Genomic DNA, 20,305 nt, shown 5'->3' with positions numbered 1-20,305 from the left:
TCTGGCAAAGCATCGAGGTCTGTCAATCATGTCATCAAAAGCAGGCAGATACTGGATCCCCTTAGAATAACACCAGAAACTTAGCCAAATGTTGAACTCAATCATTTTCTGCTTGTACTGCAGTAGGATGCTGCTCAGGGCTAGGGTCATACCTGCCTGGGCCACATAATCGGAGATCTCCTCCATCTCTCTTTTCATGTAGTCCAGGAAGGTGCATCTCAGGTCATTCACACCCACATGGACAATGACAGTCATACTTGTACTTGTTGTGGCGTGACCTGAGTGCATGTATTATGTGTCAGATCCTGGCACCCGACAGACAACTGACTGTTACCTTCTCTTTATTCAACCTATTGAGTAAGACATCAGTGTGCTTCACTATTGAGTCACCTATGATTAGTGTATTGGGCAAGCTGTTTTGACGTAGTGGCTTAGGTTAAGGGGCCCATTGTGTAGGTGAGCTATGTGTCTTGTGATTTCTGCTGTGTTGTGGTGGTCGAGTGCATTTCTGATTTGGAGTCTCTGCTATTTGGGTAAATTTCAATTGAGAGCCTCCATGAAGGTGGGTCTGTGGTTTGTGTTTTTATGTGAGCGTTGTGATGGTGGGTGTTCTGGAGGGCTATGTATTCCATGTGACATGGTGCAGGTGTTGACCTTCTCCTCTTGACCAGCTATTCCGGTCTTCGCTGGAGAGTGCATGTCTTCCATTTTGGATATATATATATATATATATATATATATATATATATATATATATATATATATGCATCTCTCACAAGTCTGAGTGTTGGGAGGTAAGAGGAGAGGGTTGCCTGTGTATACGAGGCAGTTGCTACACTGCCTCAGAATGCCCAAGTTTACCAGGTTAATAGGAAAAAGCACAGGAAACTGACCTTTAGACATGTTAGGAGGCATGGCCATTATTAATAAGTACTGGAGCTGTGTACTTATAAGACATTTAGTGCTGTTAGCACTTGTGTCTGCTACAATAATTGCTACAAGAAGCCAGATGAAGTGCTAGGTGAATAAGCTAGTTAAATGCAAGAGAGAAGAGAACTAGCAAGATCTAACGGAAAAATTGAAGAGCAGACTTTCTGGCACCAGTAATAGTTTACCCTAGCTTAGTGGCGCTGCACGCCATGCAAACCTGTGCAAACATGGGCTTTTAAAGCAGAAAGTTGAAAGGGAGCTAGAAACCACTCCTCTTGTGGTAGATAGGCTGCCTAGTGCTTACCACTCCCATTAATAAGCTGAAAGGCTTCCCTCTAACACGGAAAGGTCTGGGGAACTCAAAAACTACAATACAGTCCTGAATACAGAAAATCTGTATCTGGACTACTCTAGTAACAGAAAAGGCAGGAAAGCAAGCTAGAACTGTTTTTTTTTCAATATAACAGTAGCAAACGAGCAAACTGATTTAAACAAATTAACCAATTAACCAATAAAAAAGCTCAAAACTGAGCCCTGTTCCAGCAGTCTTCAATCAGACAAGTTCTAGCTGCACACTCCTGCCACTAGGATGCAGGGGAACCTTCTCAAAAAACAGATGGACTGGATTAGTGCTCAAGTTATATAAACAAAGCTAAAGTCAGCAGGTATGAATCTAGTCTATGCTACAGCAAACAAGGTGCACCAATTTCAGACAGAAACAGTTGAAGTAAGCAGGCACAATAAGCTTTTAACCAGAAATTCCCACCTCAGAAGGGCTGAATCTACCCTCTCCTCCCACAAGAGTGCAGACCACAAATCTTCTTAATGTAAAATAACTGGCCTGAAGCCCAAGTCCTTAAACCAGAACTAAGACACTTTTAGAATAACAGACAGTAAGCCTTCAATCAGCAACTCTCAACTTAGAAGGATGTAAGCTAGAATAGCAGTTACAATTTAATCAGGCTGCTAACAGGCAGTAATAAATGCAGCAGAATAAATGCAATTGAGTACTTTTAAGAATAGGCAGAAAAATAAAGTAATAAAGTAGGAAAAAACACAAATATAGTAAAAGCAGATGAATAAAGTGCAATTTTTTTTAAATATAAAAGTAGAAAACAAGCAAACTGATTTAAACAGGTCTATATCACATAGTCGAAGTTACGTAACTTTGAACACCTAATGGTCAAACCATTATTTTCGAAGTTACATAACTTCAACTACCTAAAAAAAAAAAAAAAAAAAAAAAAAAACGGACAACAAAATAAACTGTTGTAAGCAGGGGGGAAGCCCCCCCACCCCCCCACCCCCCCCACTACTTAAGAATACCAACTCCAAGATTGCACCACAGTGAATGGAAAACTCTGCCTGTGGAGATTTTCTTTCACACACTCGAACTTTTACAAATTTGAACATATGGTTTCGACCATATATGGCTTCAACTTGTAAAAGTTTGATGATGTGATAGGAACCCGATTTAAACAAATTAACCAATTAACCAATAAAAAAGCTAAAAACCGAGCACCATTTCAGCAGTCTTCAGTCAGACAAGTTCTAGCTGCACACTCCTGCCACCAGGGTGCAGGGGAACCTCCTCCAAAAAAAGATGGCCTGGATTAGTGCTCAAGTTATACAAACAAAGCTAGACTGAGCAGGTCTAAATCTAGTCTATGCTACAGCAAACAAGGCACAGAAAAGTCACGTAACTTCCAAAGGCACATTGAAAGTAGCAGGGAAAAGATCAGTTCTCTTTTATTTTGGTCCTGGAAAATATTCTCCTTTCTCTCCAGACCAGCTCCCAGTGCACTAGGGAAAGCAGTCATTCTTGTTTAACTTGAATACAGGCTCCCCATCATAGCAATAGTCTTTTATAAAACTCATCCACTACGCACTCCATTAAAAACAAAATCTGCTGATTCATTTGTAGTTCCTCCAATCAGGAACACCACTGCATTACCCTCTCAAATACCAAACTGGCTACCAGTCTCCTGCAGAGTTGAGTTACTCATAGGGTCTCTGTCTTCAAACTATTTCAACCGGGTGCCTTTCCACCTTTTTCAGCCAAACTCCATAATAAATCCACCCCATACAACCTCCACAACCTCCTCCAATTAACTCCTTCATTCCAGGCAGCCCAAAATAAACGTCACTGTATTGACCATCCCTTCTTCATTCTTGTATGCAGAGCTCAGCTCAAAAGACACCTCCATCAAAACTCTGACTGCAAGTGCTTTTCCACTGGAGACATAACCCAACTCCCTCGTCTCCTGCATCACTTTTACTTTGCTCCTCTGTTCTCATCTGCTGCTTCCCTTGCATATTTACTTCTAACATTAATTCATATTTGATTTTCTAATCTGCTAATATTGTTTGCATATTGCATCAATTGTCTATGGAATTATCTACCTTCTTTGATTACACTGTGTTTGTGAATTTGTTCTATTTTGTTTTTCTGTGAATCTCTTCAACCGAGCTGTGCCTGCAAATGTCAATGTACTACTCTGGTAAACAAGCTAAAATAAAAAAAAATGTCAGTAACACATTTCATGACATGCTAGTCTTACAACCAGTCAATGACAGCATATATTGTAATCTCCTCCAGGAGAGCAGTGTCTTTAAATTCATAATAGCAGTATCTTTAAATTCAGAATAGCAGTTTAAATTCAGAAATACAGTGTATTTAAACTGCCATTCTGATATTTGGGAGTCTGGTATTAAACACCACCAGCCTCACCTCCTAGTCTAATTTAAACTCAAGCCAAATGATAAATCAGTTACATCTGTATTGGATTACATAAGCTTTTGGGCTAGTTTAACGAATTTCATTATTATGTGCATGACCTTTGTGAGAGACAGGGACCAACATCACTAAAAGTGTTTGTTGCATACCTCCTCCAAGTGCTTTAAGTATTCACCTTCTTGAGGCATGCATTTTTTCCATTAACTGTTATTCAAATCCTTATATTCTCCAAAGTCTTGGCAAAATGCGTGGTGTGGTAAGCCCTTCCTTAGAATAAATTACTATGCATCGCATCCCTGATAGGACAGAAAAAATAAGAGGTGTTTGGCCTTCAGTCTATAACAGCGATTTTGTTTCTAGTAAGTGCTCTCAATACCAACAGTAAAGACCTAGAGAATATAAATGAAATTTATAATAAAGTATGATTTAAGTTAATTGTATCAGTTTAAGCAATGATACTGATGCAGGTCAAATGGAATGAGGTGTGATCAATCATTCAGACGTAATCTACAGCCAGCTGAAGAGGTGTGATCAATCATTCAGACATCATCTAAACCCAGATGAACAGCTGAGACAGAAGCAAATCATAAAACTGCCTATGAATAGCACGTCATATTAGTCATGTCGTACTCCTACACATTTCTTTGGAGTTTCCAAAGGTTTCTTTTTTAAGTGACTTTTATTTTTATGGGGTGATGATGGAACACATAGTCTTAAAACATTAAATCTTCATCTATATTCCTATTTGCTCCAAGCCTGTCTTTTTGGTGTATGTATGGCTTTACTCCCACATTCACTGACAGCAACCTTATGTTGAGTTAGTGGTCAAAAGAAATGGTTGGTGTAGAAGTACTGCCATCACATCCTAGTTTTATTAATCAAGGCAATGCTTGGAGTAGAACTGTGGCAGTGATTTTAGATTTCCTTGAACATGGCTGAATGGCTAAAAATATCATAACTAATAAGAAAATTTCCCAAGTATTGTGTAGCCTGGATAACTGTTTATTCTGTTGCAGCTCATAAAATGTGCACATTTTAAGTGACATTACAGCAGCTACAGCTGCATGTCTGTAAATGTATTATATTATATTAATAATTATATTATTTATTCTTATGCCTTCAGGGGAAGTTAAACTGTGCAGTTTAAGCATCAGACACCCTCCTCTCCAATGGGGAACTCCATAGTAAGCATTCTCTTGTTCTCTCCATAAATATCCTGTTTCTTTTATCTGCTTGTCTGTTTCAGAACAGAAAGCAGATATACTTGTAATATAAACAGAGAATAAAAGTCTATATAGGCACATGAAAATGTTTGTAAGCCGTGCATATATGCTAACTGTTGACCAGATTACTGAATTTCATGCAGAAGGCATCAGACTGCACATACCCACAAATGAAGCATCAACCGCATTGTATTTCTCCAGCAATTAATTATTAATGGTGTAATGCAAGCTTTTTACTTTTCATAAAATGTAAAGCACTCAGCATGACAAAAACACTGCAGGAATTTTAAGTTAACATTATTAATAGCAGACAGTAAATATTTATGAATAAAATTAACATTTGGACTTACTTTATTACCCAAATAGGGGCTAGGGGCACTCCAGTAATAAGGTGATGATAACACTCTCCTGGCTTCAGAGTGGCTGACGCTGAGTTGCTGTGGTCCATCAAAGCTATCTTGCCTTGGAAATATATATGCCGAATCAGACAGCCCAGTCAGATACCAACCAGACATACCTGTGATCTGGAAGAAGACAGAAGTATTAAATTTAAAAAAGCATTAATAAGTATGAGTCCCACTGGATATATATAAGCATTTACAAGCCTAGTCAATTGCAGTGAATGGAAATGCAACAATGCTTAATATATGCAGCATCAGATTTTTTATGAGTGCAACAGGCACCTTATAACGTTTATTACCAGACAATGTAGTTATGCTTTTATTAATTTTCTCTCCAGCCATGTTAATGTTCAGCAGGTTGAAACTACTACACAGAAAATGTCCTTGAATGCCTGACATATCACAAAATTCTGATTTTCCTAGTGTTCATATGCATATGCAATTTCTTTCAAGATTTCTTAACAATGCCAAAAATAATAGTTGAGCAAAGCATCAAAATCAGGGACAGATTGTAAATACTATTCTTATAAACTTAGAAAGTTGAGAGAATAATAGATTTTGCATGAGTAAGCATTTTCTGAAGGATATGTCTGAAACTCAAATCTCTATCATTATTTAATGATTGCAATCATCAACGATTTTCCAAAAAAACAAAGATTTTATAAGAAACAGCCCAAAAATATAATACACAAATCTGGACACTCTCCGAGATTCTTTACATTTGAGACGTATGACACAATACCTTGCCATAATTTAATCTATTCCATATATTCATTATTCTCCCTGAGAATCAGTGTAGTACATTTCACTAACTTAGTGTGCAATATATTAATCTAGGAATTCCTTCAGCTAAGGTATTTTGGAGTCTAATTGGCAATACTCCTTAAGATATTTATCTTTCAGCTAAACAGCTGCAATGTCTTTTGTCAGTCTTGCAGTCTTATAAACTCCAGTAACAAAATTAACTTAAAACCAAAGCTGAAAATGAGTGTGTGAGTAATATATTTAAGCAATAATTGACAAATGGATGTGGGTAATGTAGGATTTACCCTCAAATGGTGTGGTTTGTTCATGATGCTATGTCCTACATTGTCTAAATGTTGGAATGGGCTATTGCTATTACATAATGCTACTGTTTAAAAAAGATGCTTACTTTTTTAAATAACGTCATTCCATCTAGAGACGTCTTCCTACAGTCACCTCTTTTTCCTATCCTCTGCATCTATGCTGTACAGGACATGTCTTGGACATGTGTACACCAATGTCTGCCCTGTCTAATATAGTGGTGGACATCGTGCCTCTTTTTTCTTCAAAATATTCAGGAGTGCATATGTGTCCTACTATTCTAATATTTTTTCACTCTGTTCTGTGTGTTTTTGTGAACAGTAGAAATTTGTCTTCCACCCTGTTTATGATTAAGCTTGTTTTCTATTATCAGGAAAGCCTGACTAGGTAAGCGCCCATTTCAGCAGAGGCCCAGGCAGAAACGCTCCAAGGCATTAAAAAAACATTTTAAGAACAATGACTTTACAAGATTTAAAAAAATAATACAAAACCTATGCAGTTTAAATAATTCTACCCAATTAGACAATGTTGAAACATTAGTTACGAAAACATACAACTTATTTGACAACAAATTAATAATTTTAGCCAGTTTTAGAAAAAAATAAAGGTAAGTTAGGGTAATACACACAGAAATTGCAATATGAAGTGAGAGGGAAAAAAAACAGGCATATTTAGGAGGATGGGGATTGGTTGAAGTAAGGAAGTGATTGATGAAAGGAAAAGAAGGAGTTGTAAGTATGAATAGGTACTTGCTCATATTTATGGATATAGTCTGTCCTGGAGTTGAAAAAGAACAGAGCCAGATTTTGGCTAAGATGTCTTTCAGAATGGTTTTAAAGGAATAGAGGGAAGGTACTGATCTGATGGAAACAGCTAAGCAGTTCCAGGCCTTAGTAACATGGTATGAGTACAGACCATGCCCAACAGATTTGACATGTTTGTGAACAAACAGGAGTGTTTGGAAACTGGATCATAATGACTGAGGGGTGACATAATTGTGAGGATTGATATTTAGTGCTGGACAAGCATGTGGATACTGGATAATTTTATTGGTGTCAAGAAGATGTACATATGTTAGCTGATGGGGTAGATCTAACCAATTTAGGCTTTTTAGTAATATACAGTGGTGGGTTCTGAAATGGATGTTTAGTCTTTTTACTACAGCATTGTCAGGTTTTGCTTTTTGTGATACCTGAATGTTAGTAAGGAAGGAAGTGCCATAAAGTAGTGAGGGGAGGAAGTAAGTAGTGGCAAGTTTAGTTTTAGTTGTGTTGGTGAGAAGGGTTTTATTTTGTAAAGCATTCCTATTTTTTAGTCATTTTTTTTGCAATTTTGTACATGCAAGTCAAAATTAAGATTATTAATCACTGCGATCCATAATGCTTAACTGTGAGAAGTGACTTCAATGGTTATATTATTAAGAAAGAGGATTTTAAATTTTATTGTTTCATGAGAGAGGGATTTGGGGGGAAAAGCAGTAGCTTTTTTTTTGGGGGGGGGGTTGAGCATGAGTTGCAAGTTAGAAGTGGCTGTTAAAGCTTCCTCAGTGTTTTCTGAAGATGTGTAGGGCAGTCTGACATTCATGTGTGTGTGGAGTCATCTGTGTATTGCATTAGGGGGCCTGTTGTGTGGATGTGTGATGGGTATTGCTGAGAATGTTAAAGAAAAGAGGACCAGAGATAAAGGTTTGCAGTACAGCGGTGGAGACTTGGAGGTGTGTGAATAGAGTAGCTTGCATTTTACTTACCGATGCATGTTACACAAGTAACTTTTGAAACATAGAAGCATTGGCTGAGATATGCCTAATGAGGACATTTGCTGCTGAGGTTTGCAGATCTCTGTGATAAACTTGTGTCAAAGGCTTTAGCAAGTCTAAAAATAAGGCGGAGACTAGTTTAGCATTATCTCTAGCTTTAATGACAGTATCTATAAAGGTTAGAAGTGCAGCGCCAGGGAGGTATGGAAGAAAGGTTGTGTTGTGTGATAGGAGTTCTTCTTGCAGGAGATAGTGCAGCAATTGTTTTTGAAGACATTTTTCAAGTATCATACCTCTCAAAATCTTAGATCAAAAATCTGGACAAAGCCATATATAATGGGGGACAAAGGCCCATAAATAGGTACACTTTTTAAATGTTGCTCTTACAAACTTAGAAAGTTGATAGAATGACAGGTTTTGCATTAGCATGAATTTTCTGAAGGGTATGAAGTCTGAAACTTAAATGGCTGTCATTATTTTCTGACTTCAACCCTCAATGATTTTTCCATCAATTTGCCAGAAAAACACAATTTTTATGAGAAACAGACCAAAAATATAAGACAAAAATCTGGACATTCTGCAAAAATGTGTACAGTTGAGAGGTATGTTGCCAATATAAATGCCCTGGAATAATTAGTCAGACTATCCACTATAGGCAATAACATCTTGGATCTTATCCTTACTAATATGGGAGCATCTTGCACCGTCCTTTGCTTATCATCATCACTTGTTGGATCTGACCATAAAGCAGTCTCCATCAAAATAATGAAACCAGAGATCTGCAAAGTGATACACTGGCACTATACCCAGGTAACTCTACTGAATATGCAGAAATACACACCACCATACTATACCAGCAGGCAAACAGCTGCATAGATGCAGCTGTATCCTGCAGGGAAAAGTGCATGGCAAACCCCAAAACCAAACCCACATTGTGAAACCATATAATTAACAAGCTTTTCAATAAAAGGAAAATAATTTTTACTAATTGTGAGAAGGGCAGTTCCCAGAATGCTAGAGTCCTTGTCACTGAAATAAAGAAAGAACTCAGGAACTTAATAAAATCCATCAAACCCAAGTCTGAGGCTAAAATTGCCACCCAAGTGAAAGGCAATCACAAGCATTTTTCAGTTTAGTTATTGTGAATGATGTTACCTACACTGAGGCTAAAGATATAACTAACCTACTGGCCGATAACTTGAGCTCCAACTTACATATCTCTCACCTCTGTCTCCAGCTATCTCACAAGACCAACTCCTGAAAATTCTATCAAAGGCTAAAAATACTGTATTAGTGAATCCTGACAATATGCCTGGGTGCATCTTAAATGGCATGAAGCATGTCTTATCCAAACCCCTAACAACACTATTCAATCTCAGTCTCCATACAGGCTTTGCACCAAGTGAATGAAGAACAGCTACAGTCATTCCCTTCTACAAGGGAGGACCTCCAGCAGACCCAGATAATTACAGACCCATAAGTCTTTCAAGCTTCATACATAAAGCCATAGAAAAACTTCTCATGTAATTGATCAAACAGCATATACAGAGCCTCCAAACACTAGACCCATCTCAGTTTGTATTCATCAAATACAGGTCATGCTTACTCATCCATCTGGATTTTTTGAAAAGGTCAACAAAGCAATGGATGAAGGTAAAATAGTACACACCGGATGCCTCAACCTGGCCAAAGCATTTGACATAATTCCCTACTCAGGCATAATAGAAAATCTAAATAAGCTGGGAATAAACCCCTGTGTGAACTACTGGATTGGCAACTGGCTCACAGATAGGATGCAGATAATCAAAACAGGGGAGGTTACCTCCACAAAAAGAACAGTCTACAGTTGAGTCACCCAGGGTTCTGATCTGAGACCTCTCCTGCTTGGCATTTACTTTTCTAAAGCAAAAAACAATACCAAAGGGCTTTGGCTGATTATGTTTGCAGATTTTTAAACCGAAAGCTGTTGGACATGCTACACATTAAGAAATACCAATCCCTCCGAGCTACACGCTTTAGGGTCCTAAACCTTGTCACCACAATAAACAGGACATGCTGGAGGGATAGATTCCTGTCACAGAGACTTCCTATACTCTGGGACAAGCTACCCATCTATGTCAAGCAAAGTTCCTTATTAGCATTCTTCAAGGAAAAAAAACCCTGTTCAGAATTCTTCCAGACTGTCAGGAATTAAGGGACGCTGTCCGTAAAATGGAGATTGCCTTTTCCATACAGTGTATTGTCGAGAAAAAAATAAAATTAATTATCTAAAGAACATTAACTGGAAAAAAAAAACTTCTTAACAAAGCGGTGGTGGAGTCTTCTACTTTAAGGAGGACCATGGGTTGCACACATGCATGCTACCTCAGATGTAAACTTATTTCAACTTGAGCATGGAAGTTAGCTAGCTGTAGCCATTCCAGTAAGAGATAGGGCAAGTAAGAGAATGTGTGTGTTTCTGTATGAGAAAGTGTGTGTGTACATATGTATGTGTATGTGAATGTGAGTGTATGTAACAAACTAGCCATTCCGTTTCTCTGTGTGACAGAAAGTGTGTGTGTTTGACTGTGTTTGTGTGTGTGTGTGTGGGGGGGGGGGGCAGGATAGTCAATTAAATTGATCAGGCTTGACTCTGTAACTTGGTTCCATGAGACAAGAGCCTGAATCTCTTAACCCATCTTCCAGACTGCTGAAGGAATTGTTAGCATCAGTGGAGACAAGAGCCAGAATCCTCTGCTCCAACTATCAAACTGCTGATGGAATTATGAGTTTGAATTTCAGTACATTTTTAAGAAATTATGAGATTCAGTGCATTTTCATGGAATTGTGAGTTTCAAGGGAAGAGAAGTTTATTGTTGCTCATGCTAAGTCTGTTTTCAATGTACAACTGACTGTTTAGCAAATGGCAATCATTGCTTGCGCTGTAGAATTTGAAAGCAGAGTCGGTAGCATAATTGAATAAAATGAACAGGACCGGACTTCAGTAGTGCAAACCAATAAAATGAAGTTTTATTAAAAAACACACTATTTCATCAGCCCCCATAGCAACCCCCTTGTTCTGCTGGTAGAGTTCACCTTCAAAGTGTAGGAAGTTATTTTCTAAAATCAACTCCATTAGTTCTACTACTAAGTTGGTTTGTTGGTTTGAAAGGGATGAGAAAAGTTGTAACATACCTTGAAAATATTGCACTCCCTCAACTTTTGGGATACTGGTAAAAAGGTTGACCACATCAGTGGTAAGGAAAATGAGTCCATCCTTCCACAAATCCTGTTTAACTTTATCTAAAAATTCCCATGAATCTTTCAACAGGTGAGGTGACTTTTGAACCAATTCTTTGGTGGTCCATTAATCTACCAATATAGCCATGGGGTGGGTTTTACTCCCCCTACTTGCCACAACGGGCCTCAAAGGTGGTTTTTCAATGTTCTTGTGAACTTTTGGTATACCAAAAATATTCAGTATAACTGTTTTTTTTTTTTGTTGTAAAAATCTGTATGTATCCAAATTAATTCACTCTTCAAACAAATATTCTTCAAGGTAAGAACCCAGTCTTTGGTATGCTATAGTAATCTCATTTTCTGAGCTGGAGGAATATGTGTCTGCATTGTATAATAAACTAGTCATCTCATTTTGTAATCCTGAACTTTGAAGATTACTATCCCCCCACCCTTGTCGAGTTGCATCACCCTCAGATCCTTATTACTTCTTATAGTGTTTAAGATTTCCTTTTCTTGTCTAGTTAGATTGTGCTACCTTTTCCTATCATCAGCATACATCTTATACATATCCTCAGTGACAGCCCTTTCGAATATTTGCAACAGAGGATGCACTGGGGGATTAAAAGTGCTATTTCTTTTTAAACCTAGAATTCCCCTTGGTACCTTGCATTGCTTACTTTGTTCTTTAAAATAAATGTTGAAGTTTAACTTCCTTATAAACAATTTCAATTCAGTGATGGAATCTGCTATGTTCACAAGGCCAGTGGGCACAAATTTAAATCCCTTCATGAACAAGGAAAAATGTTCCTTAAGTAGCTTGAGCCCTGCATAGTTATACATTTTAAAATCCTTATACTTATCAATAAGTCCACCATTCAGATAATCAATTACCTCCTCATCCTCAGCCCTTGCTTGTAATAGTTCCACCCCCTCATGTTGTAGTGCTGTTGACCTGAGTGTAATGTTTGTTGTGAATTCTTGTCAAGTCGTTCCAATCTCCACACCTCCTGAAAACCCAGGGTTATCCCAGAAAAAAAAATCTAGTTCATCTAATTCACCCCCCTGACTCTGGTCTAGAAATCTCAGTTTCCCTGTCAGGTGACTGGCAGTTAGTTCTCTTGTCCCACCCCCGGGCCATTGTAACCCCTATCAGTGTTTATTTGCTTCTTACCTGGAATTGTATAAGCTCTCTTGTGTTCATATTGCTTAAAATACCTATCTAACTTCTTCTGCTTTTTTAAAAAAAACACTGTTGCATTTTGTATCAACCCTAAACAGGGCTTGCTTATATAAAAACTCATGGTCCTGGAATAATAATAAATCAAGTATAGCCTGGTTCAACACATCATCCTCACTCCCCAAATTTCCCAATAGCATTTCATTGCATTTATAATTTTAAACTTCAACTCAAATCCACAATGGTCAAAAAACAAGTGAATTTGTCTATAATATCATGAGTATACTGCAATCCAAAAGGAAATTTGAACATTCTTAGCCCCTGAGAGACTATTTTAAGTTTAGCACATTCTCTTAGATATTAATTTTCAATTTGTATGCTTTTTAACCTCAACAACATTTTTTCAAACTTGTAAATCATTTCTCTCAAAGTCAAACTATAATGGTTGTTAAAAACAAGATTAACATTATTTGTATTGCCTTCCAGTCTTTTGAAACTAAACGTTTTATCCATAATGTCCTTTAATAAAATACTTTTATCAGAGCCCCTCCTAGACTCCACCAAGATTTCTCTGTTATCGTTTACATGTGTTGCTTGAACTGAGACATGAGGGAGACCATAAAAGGAAGTTTTAGACACAGTACCTGTAGTCATTCAGCCGTTAGCATTAACCATCATCTCCCCACTTATATTCCTTTGATAAAAGGTGTCCGCTTTGCCTTGAACTGGCTGCCTTATGTTAAATCTATCTCCACTCAATGCGGCAATTCCGCCATGACCAGCTGCTCCACTTCCTTCTTCCAACATCATAGAGGTGGCACCTAAGCACTGCACACTTCCCCTAAGGGAAGAAAACCTGCCTTCTCCTTCATTTAAATGATTACTATTGCCCTGTGTAAGCATTTCAACCAACCGGGCTAGTTCACCTCTCAGTGCCGTAACTTCAGATCTTAACTGCACCACCTCAGAGTTGGAAGCTGAAGGTGGAATAAATGACTCATTGCTTGCTGTTCACCATTCCCATAGAACCAACCACTTCTAATTGGTGATTGTCCACGTTCACACTCCACAGGTTCAGTCTAAGCCACCCAAAAAACTAAGAAAATCCAGAGGAATGGCCAAAGTCAAGATAACAAAACCAAATAAAATGAGCAGGACCGGAGTTTAGTATTCTAAACAAATAAAACAAAGTTTTATGAAAAAACATAATATTTCATCTGCTCCCATAGCAAACCCCCTTGGTCGGCTGGTAGAATTCACCTTCAAAGTGTAGGAAGTTATTTTCTAAAATCAACTCTATTAGTTCTACTACTAAGTTGATTTGTTTGTTTGAAAGGGATGAGAAAATTTGTAACATATCTTGAAAATATTGTACTCCCTCAACTTTTGGGATACTGGTAAAAAGGTCGACCACATCAATGGTAAGGAAAATGAGTCCATCCTTCCACAAATCCTGTTTAACCTTACCTAAAAATTCCCATTAATCTTTCAACGGGTGAGGTGTTCTCCATTCCTGAGTGTGTCTTCCTTTGTATGATATGCCTAGTAACTATGAGCTTGTCAGTTTTTCAGTCATTCCCTATTGCAATATTACCAGCTTACCAATTTTTTGTTTAATGTAATAAAGGCAATTAATTCTTCAAGAGCAGCAGACAGTGAATTTGTAGATGAAACACTGAAATGTAAAGTTGTTTGCTAGTAGCAACTTCATTAGTTTCAGATCTCTTTAATGTGGAATTATTTGGATGACTTTTACTTCTGCGGATATTGTGCTTATTGACTGATATTGGTGGATTGTAATGGCAGATGTCTGAGTGGCCTTTTATGGTTGAAATTTTCTGAAATGGGTAGTTTTGTCATTATTGGTTCATTGATACATTTTGTTTCACTGCTTACTGAAAGAATGTTCAAAACTACGCATTTAAGACACAATCTAGTAAGTGGTGCTGTATTATACAAGGAATATAATTTAATACAATCAGGAAGATGAATCAAAGAACACATGCATGTATGTACACATGGGCCTAAAAGTATGTGCAAGGAGCCTATGGTTTGAAAAACAGCCCAAAGGTAAACATAATCCTCCACTGGCATGATGCATTTTATTTGAATGTGGGTTTTAATGCTGTTTCAATGAATGTGAGTTTCAAGGGCGGAGAAGTTTACTGCTCATGGTAAGTCTGTTTTCATTTGTGAGACTATACTGTTTGTTTAGCAAATGATGATTAGTGTCTGTGGTATTTTATTTCAATATCTGTAATCACTGTAAAAGTAGATAAAGCAGTATGCACACTGACAGGTTAACACAGTGTTGATGGTAACTGGGGAGAAATAGTCAAGTAATGGAATACCAGAATGGCAGGAAGGGGGCTGCTGGGGGGGTGCCGCAGGAGGGGCTATTCTGGGGGGGTGTGATCTACTACTCTGCCTAGGGCCCCATTTGACCTTGATCCGGCTTTGTTGATGTTCATGTCCAGAATTTTTGGCAGGAAAAGTTGGCAACCCTACAGGCTTACCTTATGTTTAACTGAGTACTTGCACAATGAGAAATGATTTAATGGTAGATGTACATAAAAAAGCATTTGAACATAGTAATCCCCCTCCAAGCAGTTCAACTTCATCTTTTACATCCCCTTCACCTACATACGCTAATTTCATGATCGTACAACAGCAGATTGTGGAAGAGTCAGTGACAAATGTCACATAGCAGCGTTGCACAAAAATCGCAAAGCTTCCTAATAAATCATTTCAATCTAAAATTTACTATCTCAAAAAATATAGAAAAATAAAATATGGATACAGTCCCTTTTCTCCCATCAAATAGCTAGTATCATTTAAACAAACCCAAATACTACCAAAGTATCAAAGAAAACCACACAACCTTGTCATAAAAATTACACAGAAAGTTCCAAAATGAAAAACAGCCACAAAACACAGGAAAAGAAAATTCAGTCAAAATGCAGTCCACAAACTTGCATGCAAAACATGTAAGACAAACCTTAAGTTTAAATAAAATACTATATTGATGCAAAATACTCAACAAAAATCTACTCTATAAAAGTCAAACAAGAGGTGTATGGCAATCAACAACTCAATTGAATAAGAGAAAAATGTCAGGTTTATTTTGGGATGTCAGAAATATATACTTTGATCATGGAATAAATGAAGACCAAGTCATACAGGTAACTGGGGTAAGTTAGGATTACCTGCAGGCATTGTGAGGTGGCAAAGCATAACACTCTGCATAGACTGTTAACTCCTCTTTCTCCTAGCTGAATGCATATGAACAGTGGAAAGCTTCTTTCTGGCTTCAGTCATCTCTGAACCATCCACTACAGGGTCTGACAGTAGCCTAAAATCACACACCAATCAAGTTAAAAAAAATAGTACTGAGGCTGAGTTTTGACTTCCTTCTATGAAATGTGTGATAAGTGGGGAATAAGAAAGACTGATGTACATTCTACATGAGTGAGAATATATCTACCACTGACTGACTGGAAGACAGGGATTGGACCACAGTCTTCCAAGAGATGAACTTGAAGCTCTCCAGGGTGCCCCACTCCCAGGAGGCATTAACTAGAGTTTCCTGACTCCTTATTCAGGGATAGAACTGGCACTGTGGCAGAATGAGTCAGCTCCTGCATTCCCTTCCACAGGATGTAAATAACTGTCATAGAGATGTCTCAGTCCATGTCCAAATATCAGGAGCACTGTCTCTCTATGCAAGGTTTATGAAAGTGTGCAGACTTGTCTGTTCATGTACCACATCATGGTGTGGTTGTCTGACAATAGTAGGGTGTGCTCTGCTCTCAAGTCTCCTTCAAGAGCTTTGAGTCTGAGAAATATTGTCCTTTGCTCCCCATGTTTTCCATGTTTTCTGTTTCTGTGGATCCTCTTTCTCTAATCAAGAAGGAGCACAAATGGACACCCCGGCCCACTAAAGAAGCATCCATCATCAAGAACTTTAATGGGTTATACTGCAGAAATGGAAGACCAAGATTAAAAGTCCACTACTCTAAAACTTAGTGTCAAAGGTCTGACTCTAAAAAGATGTGCAAGTGTTCAGTGCCTTTACTGCTACAAGCACAAATCTGCTATGAACTACCATAATGCCCAAGGAGTGCAGTCTGAGTTTGGGCTGACAGAGATATGATTCCTGACTCTACTCCTTAGGAAAAACTGAGTGGAATTGAAAAGTGACCAGTTCTGCCTAATTAATGCTGTTCTCTGTGACCAAAGGGTATTTTTCTAGACTCTCACTGACTTAACAATGGAAGTGTTGAAGCCAGGAATAATGGCAAGGAGTTCCTCAAAGTGACCATCGGGGACCAAGGTTCTGGGTAGGAGAGCATACAAAAAGCCTTCTTCTGGATGGAATCTATCACCGTGCCTAACACCTAGGGAAGCACTCTAGGAGCAGAGCAAAGACCAAATGGCAGAACATTTTACTATAATTGATGCCAACCCTGAGGGAATTGAAGGAACTTGCAATGGTGGTCCCAAACAGTGAATCACTAACATGCATCCATCACATCCAACAAAAACATACAAATACCCTTTTGAAGCAAGAGAATGACTCTGAAAAGTCTTGCACACACTGAATTCTCTGAAGTCATCAATGACATGGAAACATCTACTACTGATGAAAAAGTGGAAAGATCTTTCTTCAAGTCTCCAAAGAAGGAGGACAGTCTATCATTCTTTCAAAGCAGAATCTAAGATGGTTACAAAATCTCTCTAATATTAACAGATGTCTGACCATTACCGTATCTACAACTTATCAGCCTATTTAGACAGATCTTCAAGTTGACACAAACTCAAAAGACTGTCCTTCCAGGGCTTGAGTGGCCCTACATAATAGGAATGTCCTACATAACAGGAAGCATAGTCACTCTTCTCATAGTTACATGGCACAACTGGGGAGGCAAACATGTCTAATATTTAGGGGTTTCCTCATTTTGCAGGAAGCTTACCTTTTCTTGGAAAATTGGGGTGACCTGTAGGAAGACGAAGAAGAAGAGAGGGAAACTAGGAATATTGTGGAGGAATTAATTTAATTTAGTAAGTCACTTTTCATTGATTCATGTTCTGATAAGCAATTGTAAGTAAGCAAGTTTGCAGCAACTCATTCCCTCCAGTACAGCTCTTTTGATTGTGCACCTTTAACTCCTAGTGGGCGTGGCTTGAGTCTTTAAAAAATAAAGTTATCACCTTACAATTCTAACAAATACTCATTGACATAGGTCAAATATCAATACAATTGTGTTTGCCATCATGTATGCTTCAAGAAAAAATATTCTGATACCTCGTATAGGGCATGGTTTTGGAATTTTTAATGCAAATATGAACAAGCAATATTTGACGCCTAGAGGAGCAGTAGGCGGTAACTGCAGATGCACCTGGAGGCGTCACTCGGCTGTAATGAGTAAATAACATTTCAAAATACATAAACTACGTAAGCTTACTCTATGGTTCTGTAACTAAGGAGTTTTTAAATTTAGGGATACAGAGAATAAAGATCCCCATACTGGAGTGCGCAGAGCTTCCTCCTACATATAAAAGTAATCAGTGAGAGTGCTTTTACTTAAATGGACTTGGCAAGTCACTGTTCAGTGAATGACAACATAAAAACATGACCCATAACCTCAACTAGAACTTCAGTGGCTGAAAGTTTTTCTTTCCACTTTTGCAGACATAAATGTCAGCCAAAAGAGTCTGATTTAAGATGAGTATTAGAAGAAAAAATATTCTATAAAGTAAATAAGGTTATACACACACAGACACTTTGGCAATGCACTAAAAAAGTACTATAACAGTAGTAGTCTATGTGTCTTTTAATTATTGGAACTAGAATATGTTTGAAGTTGTTATTAGAGCTACAATATGTTTGAAGCTGTGTTAAATGGAAAACAGTATAAGTCTATTTAAGCAATATGCTGCTAACACGTGAGTCTGCTCATCTGGACTCATTCACATGCTAAAACTCAGATGAGGTGTTGTGAGCACCTGTTTACAAACTGGACTGCCATATAGTTTGAAGGAAGGTCCCCTTAAATTTATACCCTAAAATTTCATACCAAAATTCCACATAGTTAAAAATCAGTTTGTTAAAAATGGTGAAGCAACTGTTTTAACTTACAATATACTACAAAACATATAATTGTTATACATGAACTACTAAATGTCATATTCATACAGGAGAAAAATGCAAGTGTCCATATTACAAGTGCAATAAGCCATTTGAAGGGGCCCATGGTACAGATGTCATACTACAACCATGGGTACTGTGAAGCATGAGGCCATGAGCCTCTTAACATATGGCAAGAGCTACATCATGCAGCAGGGCAAAGTGGAGAAATGCTCTGGAAGCAAAGTCTTAGGGGGGTGCAGCCAGTAATCCGATTGATAATCATTCTTTAGTGCATACTGACTTTTAAAAGCTGATATTGCACTTCTGGTCAAACCTGAATGTTGCAGCACACCATGTGTGGCCTAAACTATAGCAGTTGCTTGTTATATTTGCAGCAAGCAGTTTTCTACAGTTTAAATGCAAAAAAATATTTTTTTTTCGGTTTTTGTTTTTGGGGGGGGGGGCATTCCATGCATGATCTAAATGTAGCAACTGCTTGCTACATTTGTTCTTGTAGCAAGCAGTTTGGTACAGTTTAAAAGTTAAAAAAGATTTTTCTTCTAAGTAAAACCTGAGTGCTGCAGTGCTCCAGTCAGGCTATAAAGTGTAGCAGCAAGCAGTTTGCTTCAGATTAAAAGCAAATGAGATTTGTTTGTCATTTTACAACATTGATATACATTAAAACCAGATTTTATTATATTAAGTGTATAATTTCAGTTTTATGTTTAAGAAGATCTGGGTAAACTCCATGCTTCATCGAAATCAGAGGATACTTCTGATCTTTACATCAATAAAAAAAGTTTCAGTACTATTTAATATAATCTTATAGGCAGGCAGTTTGTCAGGTTTTGCTCATGAAGCATTTAGCTGAGTTTGCAAAAAAATAATTCTGAAGATTTCAAAGAACGTCCAGCATCGTTCACAGCTCACACATACACGCATGTAGGCTCACACATACATGCATGTAGGCTCACACACACACACACACACACACACACACACACACACACACACACACACACACACACACACACACAGACACACACACACACACACACACGTACACATGTGTTCCTTTGCTATGGTTTCCATGGTTATTTTACAAACCCCAGACAGTGGGAGCATACATACATATGGCTAAGTAAGTCAACCTTATTTTTTTCAGATTCAAAGACTGGTACAGTCTCTGTCTTCATGTTCATATTTGAGCTTCTTCAAAGACAAACCAAAACACTGACTACAGTACAAGATACAAGTCCTGCATAGTGGTCGGTTGCAAAAGGCATCAACCTAGGTCCATAAATATAATTTCACATTATGCCATTTCCAGGAGGAAAATGTGTCAATATAGTTTAAGAAGTCTACTTCTCAGCTCTCTGCTTCATTCTGGACTCTTCCTTTAAAATAATGTAGAAGTCAAATGAAGATTCAGCATTTGCAACTTAAGCATTTCTGCCACAGCCACACATGTAGTCAAAGGAGGAGGAGTAATTATGTAGTTAAAGATTCTGCCAGTTTTATTTCCAGAGCTTTATCTTTCCGTTTCCTTATCTCTCCCGTCAACATCTGTACCGCCTTTTCTGTATGAAAATTAGATGAAGCATGAAATACAATGTTAGCTGTTCTTCATATTGATCACTGCTGCAGTAGCCTTAGCTACTTGGGTT

At 37.9% G+C, this 20,305-nt stretch overlaps 1 protein-coding gene across 13 annotated transcripts in view; it reads right to left on the bottom strand.

Moving 5' to 3' along the window:
* The window catches only part of LAMA2 (laminin subunit alpha 2), a 4,753,606-nt gene that overhangs the window by 2,447,702 nt on the left and 2,285,599 nt on the right, over positions 1 to 20,305 (bottom strand). For all 13 annotated transcript variants that reach the window (XM_044064325.1, XM_044064371.1, XM_044064344.1 and 10 more), the window contains exon 12: positions 5,241 to 5,414. In XM_044064325.1, coding sequence (XP_043920260.1) covers positions 5,241 to 5,414 — 174 coding nt within the window. The remainder of the gene's footprint in view (positions 1 to 5,240; positions 5,415 to 20,305) is intronic.

This window comes from Protopterus annectens, chromosome 1.part0, assembly GCF_019279795.1.
Source record: "Protopterus annectens isolate FY-2018-M chromosome 1.part0, PAN1.0, whole genome shotgun sequence".
In the NCBI taxonomy this organism is placed as follows: Eukaryota; Metazoa; Chordata; order Ceratodontiformes; family Protopteridae; genus Protopterus; species Protopterus annectens.
The sequence above is the reverse complement of the archived record's forward strand: the minus strand, read 5'-3'. Positions and strand labels throughout refer to the sequence as shown.